This window comes from Ochotona princeps, chromosome 8, assembly GCF_030435755.1.
Source record: "Ochotona princeps isolate mOchPri1 chromosome 8, mOchPri1.hap1, whole genome shotgun sequence".
NCBI classification, from domain to species: domain Eukaryota; kingdom Metazoa; phylum Chordata; class Mammalia; order Lagomorpha; family Ochotonidae; genus Ochotona; species Ochotona princeps.
Genome location: NC_080839.1, coordinates 12283668 through 12299137, shown reverse-complemented (window position 1 = coordinate 12299137; position 15470 = coordinate 12283668). Strand labels below are relative to the sequence as shown.

The 15470-nt window shown below is 55.4% G+C and overlaps 1 protein-coding gene across 3 annotated transcripts in view; it reads left to right on the top strand.

Moving 5' to 3' along the window:
- Positions 1-12618, top strand: part of KCNIP3 (potassium voltage-gated channel interacting protein 3) — a 65654-nt gene extending 53036 nt beyond the window's left edge. For all 3 annotated transcript variants that reach the window (XM_004590754.2, XM_058667604.1, XM_004590756.2), the window contains 7 exons: positions 1222-1346; positions 1705-1774; positions 2004-2074; positions 9869-9976; positions 10364-10468; positions 11287-11349; positions 11555-12618. In XM_004590754.2, the coding sequence (XP_004590811.1) occupies positions 1222-1346; positions 1705-1774; positions 2004-2074; positions 9869-9976; positions 10364-10468; positions 11287-11349; positions 11555-11602 (590 nt within the window). In that variant the 3' untranslated portion in view covers positions 11603-12618. The remainder of the gene's footprint in view (positions 1-1221; positions 1347-1704; positions 1775-2003; positions 2075-9868; positions 9977-10363; positions 10469-11286; positions 11350-11554) is intronic.
- The last annotated feature ends 2852 nt before the right edge of the window (positions 12619-15470 follow it).

Below are 15470 nucleotides of genomic sequence, written 5' to 3'. Positions count from 1 at the left end.
GGATGGGAGGGGGGAGTGCAGGGAGGAGAAGAGGAAGGGAAGAAATGCTGCAGCCGCCTGCTTGACTAGGTGACAGGTGTTGGGAGCACTGCCCAGGCGGAAAGGTTGGCCCTCACAAGGAACAGGGACAGAGACGGAGGGAAGGCGATTGTCCTGACGGAGGCAGGTGAGAGGACCCATGTGGCCCAAAAATGTCTTCCCCTGCTTACGTCTTCTCAGTGACACTAACAGTGAGCAAGGGTAACAATGGGGGAGGAATTCTGGAAGCTTAGAGAGAATGTGTAATAGCTGCCTGCTGGGCAGCATCAGTGAAGAGTAGGCAACGTGGGTGGTGGCCGCTGCTCCCTCAAGAGAGACCCAGTGTGGCCACAGGCTCCGTGCAGGAATGGGGGGAGGGCGGGGGGGGAGGTGGTGTGAGGGAGGAGGGGCCACAGCCAGCAACACATGGGCAGAGGACCGGCCAGCTGGGCTCCACCTGCTGAAGGGGAAAGGGACGTGGCCTGGGCACACCCTGTGTCAGTCGTTAACTGCAATTCTAGTTACGTGGGGCATGGGACCAACCAGGTGGGCTGCCCCCGGTTCCTGTGTCTCTAGCTTTATTGTGTATGTGAGAGAGATCATCATCCATTATGCTGCAGAAAATTAGGGAAACACGTTTTAAAAATCATAAAATAGGGCCCAGTGGTGTGGCCTAGCAGCTAAAGTCCTCGCCTTGAACACGCCGGGATCCCATATGGGCGCTGGTTCTAATCCCGGCAGCTCCACTTCCCATCCAGCTCCCTGCTTGTGGCCTGGGAAAGCAGTCGAGGACAGCCCAAAGCCTTGGGACCCTGCACCTGCACGTGGGAGACCTGGAGGAGGTTCCTGGCTCCTGGCTTTGCTTCGGCACAGCACCAGCCGTTGTGGTCACTTGGGGAGTGAATCATCGGATGGAGGATCTTCCTTTCTGTCTCTCCTCCTCTCTGTACATCTGACTTTGTAATAAAAATAAATAAGTCTTTTTTTAAAAATCATAAAATAAAGTGAAGATCACCAGAACCTCGCCTCCTCCCAGAGGGAGCAAGGTTAGCTTTTGCTGTGCTGTAAGAACCGGATCTTGCCAGCCACGCAAACAGCCTCCTGCACCATGGCCCAGCCCTCACCCAGCACTTGCCTATTCCTCAGAGAGACAGGTTGCAGGGCCTTGGCCCTCACCCTCCTGGGTCTGTGTCCTCCCTCCAGACAGCAGCGACAGTGAGCTGGAGCTGTCCACCGTGCGCCATCAGCCAGAAGGGCTGGACCAGCTGCAGGCACAGACCAAGTTCACGAAGAAGGAGCTGCAGTCTCTCTACAGGGGCTTCAAGAACGTGAGTGCCCCCCATGCCACTCCCAAGGCCCCTGGGCAGCCTGTCCCTGCCTGACTCCAGCAGGAGTGACCTTCTAGAAAACAGAACCTTCTAGAAACATCTCCACAGCACAGCAAGTATCCCAGGGGACTTTGTGAGGGAGCTGGCAGGATGTGACCCTGGGTGTCAGTCATTCTTTCAAGGCCCCCCTCTTCCCTTCTTTGTATCCTCCCCTCCCCAACCAAGCTGGCCCTGGTGAAAGGGTGTGGGGAGACCACTGCCCCCTCCTGCTTCTCTTTCAACCCCACCCAGACCTCCCCAGTCAGGGTGTGGACTTGGGGGTGGCCGAGGTGCTGAGGGAGACCATTTCCTGCTGCAGGAGTGTCCCACAGGCCTGGTGGACGAAGACACCTTCAAGCTCATCTACTCACAGTTCTTCCCTCAGGGAGGTGAGTGCAAGCCCCGCCCTTGCCACGCCCCACTCCTCCAGAGCCCCGCCCCTCCATCATAGGGCAGAGCCTACATCCATCTATTCAGCCCCACCTCCCCTGCCTGCCAGAAGCGGGTAGTGGGTGGAGGCTGACTGGACACACCCCAATGGGTCAGCCTGGGTTGGAGGGAAAGCCCAGCAGCCAGGTGGCCCCTCACAAACCCCAGCCCTCACCTGGCTCTCCGCAGATGCCACCACCTATGCGCACTTCCTCTTCAATGCCTTTGACGCTGATGGCAACGGCGCCATCCGCTTCGAGGTAGGTGCCCAAGGACTCCTTGCTCCAGGCCCTGGCCCCTGTGACCTGCAGGTGGGCTCCTTGCTCCCAGGGCTGCGGGATTCCAACGTGATGGTTCTAGGCCAGGGGGAGCAGTGTGGTAGGTTTTGTGGTTGAGTCACCTGATTGGCAGCCAACTCTTCCATCCCAGGAGTGTGCACCAGGCTCTGTCTGGCTATACTGGGTCAGAGGTGACCGGGATTGAACTTGCATTTTAAAGGGGACACACTCTGTGGAATTTCAAGCCCCTAGGTCCAGAACAGGCCAGAAACATTCAGAAACCCCCCAGCCTGTGTGGACCCCTAGGGATTGGGGAGGAAAGGTCATTCCAGCTAGGTCCTGGCCAGGAAGGCTGGTGTTCCCCACTGTGGGGAAACAGAGGCTAGCCATACACACGCATACATACACAGCCTCTGCACCCAGGGTGCCTTGCCTGAGCTGTGTGCTGGCTGTGGTTGCATCATGGGCTCCTCCCAGGCCTGGCCACACAGGATCACTTGAGAGAGGCCCCATCTGTGGAGCCCAGGTCCCTAAAAATAGCCACAGGCACAAAACTGAAACCTCTTCAGAGAGGAAAACCTTGCTGGGAGGCAGGCCTGATCGATAACCAGCCCAGGGCCAAGGGCGGCTGTGGCCGGCCGGCTCAGAAAGCCCTGGACACATGGGGGTAATAATAACTCATCGATGTGGTGCTTGGGGTTATTTTTACACAGTGAGCCGTTAGGCACAGAGACATGCCAGGGTGGGGCCACAGCAACGCCTCCCCTGGACCATGCCCGGGAGGGCTGCTCTGGAAGCCCTTCTGGCCTCTGTATTTCCAGTAACACCTGTGATGCGATGCCCGTGCCAGGCCACACGGGGAACGCACAGTCAGCCCAAAGGCACGAGCAGGCGAAAAGGCAGGGTCCTTGCCAGTGCACCCACCCCTGCTTAACCTCTCTGGGGACTTGCCGGGCAACAAGAGAGAAGGAGTGCAATGGTCAAGGCTTTGTGGGACAGCTTTGCTCGTCCACGATGAGATGGCTGCTCGGCTCAACAGGGCGGCCCTGGGAGGGCCCGGGTTCCCATGCTATGGTCACCACTCTAACCTCCTCCACCCCGCAGGGGACATCTGTGCGGCCCTTTGCTACGCTTTGTGGGGACAGAGTCTGCTCGTGGCTGGGCTGGGGGTGGTGTTGTGCTGCAACAGGACTCTGGGAAGGGGCCCCCCACCACCACTACCGACCCTCAAAGACGTGGCCATGTCCCTGGCTCTATGACAACCTGCTGTGGCAGGACCCAGCCCATCCTATGATGGCTGGCGGTATCCCTGTCACTCCCTCCAGGCCCCACCTTATAACTACCGCCACCTCTCAGTGCCATTACAAATGGGGCCAGTCTTCAGCAGCACTGAGACATTTGGGACCCGCCCCCTCCAAACTGCAGCAGGGTCTCTGGTTGCTGTCTCCTGGGGCTGCTGTGTGGCTGTCTGCCCAGGAGCCTGGTTTCACACCAGCATACTCCCTTGGAGGATCTGCTTGACTGGGGGAAGCGTCTTACAGGAAAGAGAGTGCACAGACCTGCAAAGCGCCATTCCTGCTGCACCACAAGTTGGCACCTCAGGGGTCAGAAAGGATCCCAGGGGATGGTGGGGTGGGTACAAAATCTGGCCCCAGCCCCTGCCCCCATCTCACGGCCAGGCTCAAAACCAGCTGCGGCATGTAAGGGAAGATCAAATCTGTAAACACAATGATCTACATTCTTAGCCTTAAGACACCTGCCAGTGATAACTCCCTCCTTTCCCCGAAAAGCAAATAATCTGCAACAAGCCAACCTCAGCAGCACCAAGCCACAGCTCTGTTTCCTGGGGGGGTCTCCTGGCCGGGCTCACGGTAGGGTCTTTCCTTCACATGCCTGAAAGCCTTCAAAGAGGGAGGCCCAAAGATGCCCAGGAGAGCAGGATTGATTTGGAGTGAAGCAAAAATGCAAGCTTGAGAATCAGACTGCATGAGTCAACAGTCCAAAACACAAAAAGGCACCAAAGAAAAGATCTTCAAGGAAAGGCTTGCAAAGCCCCTCCCCAAAGAAAATAGCCCCAACCCTTATTCCCTCCAGATGTCTGGGGGGAGCCCAATTGAATATTCAAAGGGGGTAGGGTTTAGCATGGAGCTTGAGCCCACCCATTGCCATGCCCTCTTTAAGAGTGGGCATTCCCATATGGTAATTTTATTAGACTGATTTATGATAATGGCCTAACCCTCAGGAAGGACACATCCTGCAGCCATGTTGGGTATTTCCAGCTAGCACCAGTTACAAGTTGGCAGTCTGTGGAACTTTCAGTTTCTGCTGCTCAGAGAGCATTGGGGGCTTGCTGGTGCATGGGAAATGGGCTTTCACAGTGCATAGGAAAGGGGGGATGGGGTTGTACACAGAAGTGAAAGGCATGTACGCAGAAGGAGAACTGTCATGGACTGGCCACAGCTGTCCCATGGTGGGTCCACTGTGGCTGTCAAAAAGCAGATGGCCAGGAGCTGTCAGTCACCCACCTCTGCTGGTCCTGGTTGTCAACAGCAGTTTGACCAGAGCTGTCAACTGACCTGTGCTGTCCAGCAGTTCAGTAAGGAGCTGTGTGGCTGCAGGTCAGCTGAAGCGTCCAACCTCAGCTCAGCCAGAACTCAGTCATCGACAAGTCGGACTCAGCGTCCCTCCCCTGCCGTGTTCCCGCAGAAGCCCCACCCCAAGGCCTGGTTTCTGCTCCAATCCATATGACTGCTGAGATCTGTCTGCCCACAGGAGGGAGACAGGTGTCAGCCTCTGCCCCTCCTGATGGGGCAATACCACGCGTGCACTTGCACGCACACACATGCACACACACACACACACACTTTGATACTGCGTGCGATCCGGGCCTTTTCAGTTCAGCCAGTTCATCTTGCTGGACTGGTGCAAAGCTGTCAAAAGGAGCATTTAGGTTGTGGGTCCTAAAGGATGGGTGCCAGGAGAGAATTCAGCTGCCTTTGTCGGAAGTGACATTTGTCAAGATGCTCTTTCAGAAAATGACAGCAGGACACATCTCTGGGGGATTGTGGTCACCTTGCCTACCACCTTGCCTAAGCACTGGGTGTGGTGGCCAAGTCTGGTCACCAGAGTACCAACCTGTGACTCCAGGACTCATGCCCTTGGCTCCCAGCACATCTGCTGAGCACCTGCTTAGGTCTCTACTGGATGCCGTGCAAGTGCACGCTGGAGCATCTCAGCCTAAGAACTGGGGTCTGCTGTTTCACTATAGCCACCCTGGGCACTGTCATGTAGGAGCAGCCACAGAGCAGGGGGCTGTGGGTGTGCTGGGCTTACTATAGCTTGGAGCTGCGTGCAAGGAGTTGGAGCCAGTGATGGGTGCAGAGAAAGCATGTTGTGTGACACAGAGTTTGGAACAGCACTGAGGATCTTCTGTATGTTACCTTTACAAATGAACACTGCCCAGGGGCCTCCCACATGACATTCCCAACCTCTCTCTCCACCCCCCTCACACACACTAAGGGAAACCTAATGGACACACACATTGAGGCTCTGTAGCTGAACCTGAGGGCTTCCACAATGACAGACAGACCAGCCACCTGCCAGGCCTCTGCCATCCTGGATGCCAGCTGCAAAGACAGGCAAGTTGGGGGGACACCCTTGGACCCTCCTGGGGAAGCCCACCCCCCCACACACTGCAGGGATGGAAAAGAGATCCAGATTTGGGGATGACGTGTGGATCAGCTGTATCCAGACTTCAACAATTGTTCCTCCAACTCAGGCATCTGGAAATATGACATTGTTCCTCCTTGATTTTAAAAAAAATGTAGATTTTCCTTCCCTTATGCATGCATAGCTTCAGGGATCTAGCAGAGTTACAGGATGTGCTGGGGAAGCAGCAGGCCCCTTGTCAGCGCTTGGATCTGTGCCCCCTGGCACTTGCTCTCAGGGCTCTTCCCGACTGCCCGGGTTTAGCTGTGGCATACTGGCCCTCTGCTGTGGGTGAGGAGGACTCAGCCTCTCTCACATACACCGGCTCCTTTCACTGGCTCCCCAGGAGGCTGTGGCCACTCCTGTCTCATCATGGTTCAACTTAATGAGTTTTCGCTTTACAACTTTGTGATGGTGCAGAAGTGATAACCAGTGTTGCCAAATTTGACCTTAGCCCAGACTTGCAGCACGTGGCCAGATTCTTATGGTGTGGGCAGAGGCACATGGCTAGGTGGACGAGGCAGATACCATGTATTTCCAGCAGTGATATTTTCAGGCTACAGTGTGTTCATCCGGCTGTGGCCCCGTGGCAAATAGATGGGCATCTCTCTAGGAATCAGATTGGGCAAGGACTCACTTGACTCTGATAATGTCAGCTCTGTCCCTGGAGCTTTGCAGTCAACAGATGGGTTTTCCTCTGCTGCACACATTTTAACTTTGCCTGTAATTAGCCATGGACTTCATCTTCCCTTTGCTTGGTTTTCTGTGACCTCATTTATTGAACCCCAGCCCCCCCGCCAAAACCATCAGTGGTCTACACTTCCCATCCGACATCTTCCAGGGGATGCCTCCCCTGCCCCACTCTCTCCCGGGGCTCTCCTCCCCTCTCTTCTAGATTATCTCCCAATTCTAGAATCATTCATCTTCCTCTTTCCTTCTCTCTTTTCAGGGTCACAGCTTTCAGCAGTTTCCTTGAGAAGAGTATGTGTGTGACGAAACTTGAGCCTTGTGTCTGGAAATGTCTTTTTCTGTTCCCACTCCTGCTTGGCTTGGGACATGGATGAGAACGCCCATGGGGGCTGGTCTCTTTCAGGACCTCATGGCGCTGTTCCATTGGCCTGCTACTTCCAGTGCCGGGGAGGATGGTCTGCTGTCGGGGACCTGTGTATAGCAACAGTGCTTGGTTCTGTTTTTCCTGATCTGCTTTGCCTTTCTCCCTGGACATTTGCAGGAACCTGCACCTATATGGAATTCCGATGTCACAGGGGCTTTACCCGCTACACCATAACACCAGCCCTTGTGTTCTTATTTCTAATGCCCAAGTGTTCTTTCCTTTTTTTCCCCCCAGTTGTCTCCTGTTCTTCTTTTACAGATGCAAGATTCCAAATCACTAAATCCGATAGTTAACTTTTTTTGTGCTGGAGTAACCGGTTTCTTCCAAATTCCCATTTCCTTAGTCTTCTCATGGTACACAGTTCTTCAGATAAACCTAACAGAGCCATGTGTCCCTGAAGGACAGGGATGTGTTCTGGGGACTGCCGTGTCCTTAGGCAACTTCGTCATGGGGGGTACCTCCCAGAGTGACCCTGCATAAGCCTGGAACGTGCAGGTCAGACACTTGATGTGGTCCTGCGTGAGATCAGGAGATGCTGCAAACACCAGATGGATGAGGCTCCCCCTGGTGTCACCCAGCACACTGTTCCCAGGTTGACATTATTGTATAAGTAGGGGTATGCTCCAAAACCATGAGAGACAGTAATAGTGCAGCAAATCCATAAACTAGAACCCCTTTATGATGTCATTATGTGCCATACATTGTTGTACATGCCTCATATTAAAAAAAAAAAAAGACCAGCGACCTTCCATTCGCTGGTTCACTTTCCAAATGCCCACAATAGTCAGGATTGGGCCAGGTCAAAGTCGGGAGCCTGAGATTCAATCTGAGTCTCTCACCTGAGTGGCAGGGACCTAAGCACTTGAGCTGCCCCTGCTGTCTCTCAGGACGTGCACTTGAAGGAGATGAGACTAGGGAGCCGAGCCAGGCCTCGAACCCAGGCACCCTAGTATGGTCTATGGGTGTCCCCGTGGGCATTTTAACCACTTATGTGCTGTGGTTTTATACAACTGATAGCACAGTAGGGCCCCTCACACCAGCATCGCCGTGACAGGAGCTGCCAGGGTCACTAGGCAACAGGAACTGTACAGCTTCTTTTTTTTTTTTTTAAAGATTTATTTATTTATTACAAAGTCAGATATACAGAGAGGAGGAGAGACAGAGAGGAGGATCTTCCGTCCTATGATTCACTCCCCAAGTGAGCCGCAACTGGCCGGTACGCGCCGATCCGAAGCCGGGAACCTGGAACATCTTTCGGGTCTCCCATGCGGGTGCAGTGTCCCAATGCATTGGGCTGTCCTCGACTGCTTTCCCAGGCCACAAGCAGGGAGCTGGATGGGAAGTGGAGCTGCCGGGATTAGAACCGGCACCCATATGGGATCCCGGGGCTTTCAAGGCGAGGACTTTAGCCGCTAGTCCACGCCGCCGGGCCCTGTACAGCTTCTTGATGATCGTCTGGGGCCACTGCTGTATATGCAGTCTTTGACTGACAGGTTGCTGGGCAGCACATGCCTGTGTCTGAGTGGGTCCTAACCTCTGGGACGTGGCCCTTACCCCCTGCATTCACTCACCACATTCTCCACCCACATTCAGAGTTGCCTGGGAGGAACTCATGGAGCTCGGAGGGCTTAACCTTCAGACCTTCCAGGAGGTGGGGGAGAAAGACATACTTGCCACCTGCTATTGTAACAAAGAAACCATAGCCACAGTCATACCTGTCACATTAGTAATATACATGTATCTGTCACTTTCAGAGGTGATGGCAACACCCTAGGGTGTCAGAGTTCAAAAGCTGAGCACCATTGGTTCAGAACTTAAATTTTCTTTTTTTTTTTTTTATCTGAAGCTGGGAGCCAAGGGCTGCTTCTGCGTCTCCCACATGGATGCAGGGGCTCAAAGACTTGGACCATTCTCTGCTGCTTTCCCAAGTCACCAACAGGGAACTGGATTGGAAGTGGAGCAACTAGGACTCAAACTGGCACCCAGACGGGATGCCAGCACTGCAGTAGAGGATTAGCCTGATACACCACCTCTCCAGCTAGTTCAGAACCTTTTAAAGGGCCAGCAGTGTGGTGCAGTGGATTAAGCCAGTATTTGTGATGCCACCATTTCATGGTAGAACGTCTGTCCCAGTTGCTGGTGCTCCATTTCCCATCCAGCTCCCTGTCGGTGCACCGGGGAAGGCAATGGCAGATGATCCAGTTCTGCCACCAATGTGGAAGACCCGAATGGAGTTCCTGGCTTCTGGCTTCAACCTGGCCCAGCCCTGGGCTTTAACAGCCATTTGGGAAGTGAACCAGAAAATGGAAGATGTCTCCCTGTCATTCTGCCTTTCAAATAACTAAATGAAAAGTGTAGGGTCTGGTGCTGTAGCCTAGTGGCTAAAGCCCTCATTTTGCATGTGCCGGGATCCCAAATGGGCACCAGTTCTAATCCCAGTGGCCCCGCTTCCCATCCAGCTCCCTGCTTGTGGCCTGGGAAAGCAGTCAAGGATGGCTCAAAGCCTTGGGACCCTGCACCCGTGTGGGAGACCCAGAAGAAGCTCCTGACTCCTGGCTTCAGATCAGCTCAGCTCTGGCCGTTGCAGCTACTTGGGAAGATCTTCGTCTCTGTCTTTCCTCTATATATATCTGACTTTGCAATAAAAATAAATAAATCTTTAAAAAAAACATTTTAATGTGAAGTTGCTCAAGCGCCTTTGGCATGAGAATAGCTGGCAACTCAATGTGGAGCGTCCGTGTCTTCCGTCAGCAGCCGACAGGGCCAGGTGCCTGAGACACCGCATGTTTGAGGGCTGTTCTTTGAGCTCAGTGTCAGTTACCAGGCCTTGGGGACCTGAGTGGAGGGGTGGTTTTCAGCAGAAGCCACCCAAGAAGCTGCAGGTGGCAGCTTGGCAGGGCACTGTCCCTCTCCGCCACCGGCCCCTGGTTCTACCCCCTCTGTGTCCTCTGTAGGATTTTGTGGTTGGGCTCTCCATCCTGCTGAGAGGGACAGTCCACGAGAAGCTCAAGTGGGCCTTCAACCTCTACGACATCAACAAGGACGGCTACATCACCAAGGAGGTAACTGGGACCTGGGCAGGGCACCTGCTCCTCCCCGCTCCTGCTGTCACAGCCAGGCCCCAGCGTGTCCTGGGGTGGCCTCACCAGTCATGGCTCCCTGGCTCTTACCAAAGGGGCCAGGGACCCTACCCTGAGCCCTGCTTGAGGGACAGGGAGTGGTGTTGTGATTCCTGAGGACAAGGATGGAACAGCAGCTGAGGAGCAGCTGAAACTCATGCTGGGTGGGCCAGAAAGGGGATAAACTAGTCTCTGTCCAGCCTGCGCAGCCCCATTCCCACACTCACCACTGCCACGAGGAGGAAGAGGGTGCGCCCCCACGCTCTGGTGCGGCCCCTAGGCGACCTGGGTGGAGTGGGGTGGGACTCACACAGCGCTCCCCATTCCCAGGAGATGCTGGCCATCATGAAGTCCATCTACGACATGATGGGCCGCCATACCTACCCCATCCTGCGGGAGGACGCCCCTCGGGAACACGTGGAGCGGTTCTTCCAGGTGAGCCAGTCCCCGCCCCCACGCTCCAGCAGGGAGCCTGCGGAGGAGAGGGGCCTGGGGCAGCCCCAGGCAAGCCGCTTCCTCTCCGCCTGCATCTTGCTGCATGAAGAGGGCTGCCAGTTAGACATCCCTGTCGGAGTGCCTAGGCTTCAGTCCCAGTCCTCGTTGCAAGTCCAGCTTCCTGTGAATGTGGACCTGGGAGGCAGCGGTGATGGCTGAATGCTTGATGGTTCGGCAGTGGTCCCTGCCGGCTTGGTAGCAGACGTGGGTTGTGTTTCTGGCACCTGGCGTCAGCTAGACACAGCCCTGGCTGTTGCGAGCATTTGGGAGTGAACCACGGTACAGGTCTGCGTGTGCGTACTCCTTTCAAATAAATGAAAAACAGACATACACGCTCCCCACTGGACTGTACCTCGCTGCTCCAAGTCAGTGGCCTTCCAGAAGCTTCTCCAGCTCCCACCATGTGGTTCTTTGCTTTGTGCTCCTGAGGGCTGAAGGCCCCTGCTTGCCGGGGGCCCTCAAGGTCCGTGGCCATCTCTGCCTCGGTGGCTCTGTCTGCCCAAGCCACGTGTCAGGGAAGAAAGGGATCCATGTTCATGAGGACGGATCCTGGGAGGTAGATCATCTAGGAGGCGGAAAGCAGGGCAAGAAGGGACAGTGCTGGAGAAGGGGCTGAGGAGGCCCAGCCTGCATCCAAGATGGGGGCAGGAGAACAAATGGGCAGCAGGCACTCGCCCACGCCCTGCCTTGCCCTCCTGCTGCTGTCTGGGGTATCCCTGGCAGGCACAGTCTCACCTTGGACATGGCTTGGGTTGCAGAAAATGGACCGGAATCAGGATGGGGTGGTGACCATGGATGAGTTCCTGGAGACCTGTCAGAAGGTAGGTGGCAGCCAGGGGCTCTGGGAACAGGTGGATGACTGGGATGGGCACGAGGGGCCGGCAGGAGGTGATGGGAGAGGGCCATATGGGAAAAAGGTACCCAGAAGAGCCTCCCCATCACCCAGCTCTGCCCTCTCAGCTCCCTGATCCGGGGTCCTTCTCCCCACCCTGTGTCTGAGCAGTCCTCCCCTCTCTCTGCACACAGGATGAGAACATCATGAACTCCATGCAGCTGTTTGAGAATGTCATCTAGGCCAGCAGGAGGAGAGCCTGGTGGCACGGCCCCCACACACCCCAGGAAAACTTCAGTCCTGCCTGGAGCAACCGCCAAAAGAAACTTTTTCTAATACGTTTGCAAAATGTGAGCAGTTTGCTCCCAACACACACACTCACACACACACATATGTTGTTGTGGGCCAGCAAACAGGCCTGAGGTTGATGGGAGAGGGAACCAAGTCCAGGTGACAAGGCCACACAGCTGTTCCCAGGCTGGCAGGACCAGGGTGCGGTGGGCTGCACAGAGCCTGCAGGCCACTAGCCACTGGATGCTACCAGGAAGTGGCTCAAGAACCCTCCGCTCCTCCTTGGGGAAGGGCCCCTCCTGCAAGACACACCTTCCCCCCTGCTCCTCCTTTCCCTCTCCACCCAGGGGCCAAACCCCCGGCTGCTCTGGCCTTGTCCCCAGCCTGCACTCCCAGGGGAACGCTGAGTGTAGCAGCATCGGGGGTGGGAGGAGGGCGACAGCTTGGGCTGGAAGGGAGGACTGACCAGGAAGGAAGTGGAGATGGAACAGAGCCCTTCACTTCCCCAGGACCCCGACCCTGACCCCCATGGTCCCTACCGCTCCACCTGTGAGCTTGGGAACTGAGGAGTTCCTGGGCAGTGTTTTCACTCCGTCCCAGACTCTTCTGCAGTGAAGGTGTCGTTGTTGGATTGGAGGGGCACTCTTAGCCAACTCCAGGGAGCAGGAGTTTCCTCCTGTCCCAATCCTGGCTGGCTGGGTGGGCCTACAATGACTGGGGCTGCCCTCACCCTGCCCAGTACCACACTATTGGCCCTAAGAAGGCAACGTGGCTCAGGGACTGGCAGCCTGGGGCAGGGTCTTTGCTCCCTTTTCTTCCTCTTGCCCTGTGACTCTGCCCAGCAGCACAACCCCAGATGAAAAGCACAAACACCACATCAGCTTAGGCCGCAGCCCACAAGGAGAGCCAGGGACACTGCTTGGCAGAGGCCAGACCCTCCTGTTGGGCCCAGGCCTGGAATCCAGGGAAGAAGCTATGGGCTTCCCAGAGCCTCAGACCCACAGTCAGGGGCTCAGGAACTCCAGCCCAGCCCATTCACCAACATCCAAAAGCACAAACCCTAGGAATGGAGGCTTCCCCCACCCATGGCCTGAAGCCAGAGCCAGCAGAGAGAGGGGGCTGCGGGGCCCATGGCTGGGTGGCAAGCCAAAAGAAGCAGCCGGAAGACAGCTGTGGGCTGGCAGCTGGGGGAGAGGGAGACATTCCCACATGTACATTCCATCTGCGGCTGCCCGGCCTCTGCTCAGACCTGGTCCCAGGGTGAGTGGGGCCCTGCGAGGAAAGGTGGGATGGCAGAGGCCCTAGGGTTCCTGGCAGTCTTGGGCAGGGGGCCTAACCCAGAATGAATGGCACTGGCACACATCTTGAGTCCCAACTCCTTCCTTCACTCCCTACCCCAACCCTGTCGTTGGCCTGGCCTTATCTGGTGTTGCTGTGCTTCTGAAGGGCCCAGGCCACAGGAGAGGGTCACCGCCCTGCCCCATCCCCTCATCCCGCTGGGAGGGCGCAGACTGGCCGCATGTCTGCATGGCAGAAGCATCTCCCTCGGGCACAGCCTGTAAGGGTGGTTCCTGTTCTCAGCCCCCATATATTTTAATAAAATAAACCTGGCAAAGGAGAGGGTCTCGTGTTGGCTTTCACCTGACCTTGAACTTGGGTCTATCCGTGCTGCGGTTAGCCCTCCTGCCCAAGGCTGCAAGGGCAGACGTGTTGGCAGCCAGCTCTGGGAGATGGAGTTCCCCAGAGAGTATCCAGCTCCCAGCATGACATCAGGGAGCAGATGCAGGAGAGAGATGCCCAGTGGCTCATGGGAACCCCCAGCCAGAGGCTCCAGCCGCCTGAACCTCCAGAGGCACCAGCTATGATTCCTCCCCCATGGCATCGTCATGCCCACTCCCAGGAAACCATGCTGAGCTTTGATTTGGTTGGTTGGTTGGTTTTGTTTTAAGATTCGTGTATTTAAAAGGCAGAATTACCAAGAGAGGGAGAGTGTTCCATCCTCCATCTGCTGGTTCACTCCCCAAGTGGCTGCTCTGACCAGTCCAGGTCCAGCCCAAAGCCAGGCGCTCAAGGCAGATCTCCCTCGTGGGCAGCTGGGGCCCAAGCTCTGGGACCCTCATCCACTGCCAAGACAGGAACCAGTGCTCATAGGTCAGTAGCTTAACCTGCTGCAGCCACAACCCCAGGCCCCACTCTGGGATCTGCTCTTGCTCCGAGGGGTGTAGGTCATGGTCAGAAGGAAGCAGAAGTAGGATGAAAATCTTTCTTTCCTTGTGTTGGTTTTTGGGAGTTTGAACTCTGTAAGAGTTAAGTTGGGGGTAGGCACACCGGGTGAGGCTCTCTCTGATGGTAAAGAGAGGATTCTGGGAGAGATATGCTTTGACCATGCTGTAGGGCCAGCCTCCTACCACACCCCCATGCCCAACCGTGTGACATCACCCCCCACAAGAACCCAGATTCAAGTTCAAAATAAAATTGGAGTAAGTAGTGATGGGAGCGTTTAAATCAGTGAGGACTGCATTATTTTGAAGGAGGAAAACAGTATCGATTAGTCTTTCTTCAGGTACATGTTTTTTGCATTTTCATTTTATTCGAAAGGCAGAGAGAGAGAGATTGATCTTGAGCTACTGGTTGACTTCTCTAATGGCCTCAACAGCCAGGGCTGGGCCAGGCCAGAGTCAGGGTCGCTGACCCGAAGCCCCGGGGGTCTCCTGCGTGGGTAGCAGAGACTCAGCTACTTGAGCTGTCACCTGTTGTCTCCCAGCCTGCCTGGCAACAAGAGGCTGGATTATAAGCAGAGGTGCCGACACAAGAACGAGGCTCTCCAACAAGGAACTCTAAGCTGCATCAGTTGTAGCACCAACTGCTCACCCCATACCAGGCAAAATGTTAAGGAAATGCAACGTGCCTCACAAAAGAAAATGAGCACCGTGACTATGGTTCAGCTGGTTAAGCTGCTACTAATAGTACCCGCATCCCATACAGGAGAACTGTTTTCAGCCTTGCTGATCCAGCTTCCTACTGATGCACTTGGGAAGTCAACCAAATGCTTGAGTCCCTGGTACCCAGGTGGGAAACCTGGATGAAGTTCCTGGTTTCCTGGCTTTGTCCTGACCCAGCCTAACTACTGTAGCCATTTGGAAAATGAACCAGCAGAAAGAGCTCTCTGTGCTGCTCTGCCTTCCAAATAAATGAAATCAATAATTAATAAACTGATGGCGTTTGCTCTCTGGGCCCTGGACCAGGCAGTGTTGTGTGTCGGTAGTACCGTTACGTGTCTTGGTGAACGGAATGTGGCAGGAGTGATAGGCGGGACTTCTAGGTCAAGATCATCGAAGGGTTCAAGACAAACTCTCTCAGGAGACCCCGTGGTGAGGGGCCACACATGCATGTCGCTGCCCACAGCTGTCCTGGCTCATGGTCAGCAGCAGCAGTGTCCAAGCATGTGAATGAGTGCGTGAGTGGGGAGCGGTGCTTCAGATGAATCCAGCGCCCTGACACCACTACACCATCATAGCTGCTCAGCCCCGCCCTGCCTGCAGACCGATCCGCAGGTCTGCAGGCACTACAGCCTGGGACGGTTTTTCACAGCAGTCATTACTAGAACAATATGTTAGAGGATGGTCTCCTGAGATAGAGAAAAGCATTAACAACATCCAACATCCATTTGGAATGAAGAAAATCGGGACCACAAGAGAAACGTCTTGGGCTGATAATGCATCCTGACACACAGCTGTGACATGTCAGGCTCTGTCCCTTCACGGTCAGACTCCGATCGGCCATCGCGAGGGTGCAGGTGGCCTTAACTGAGAACTGTGA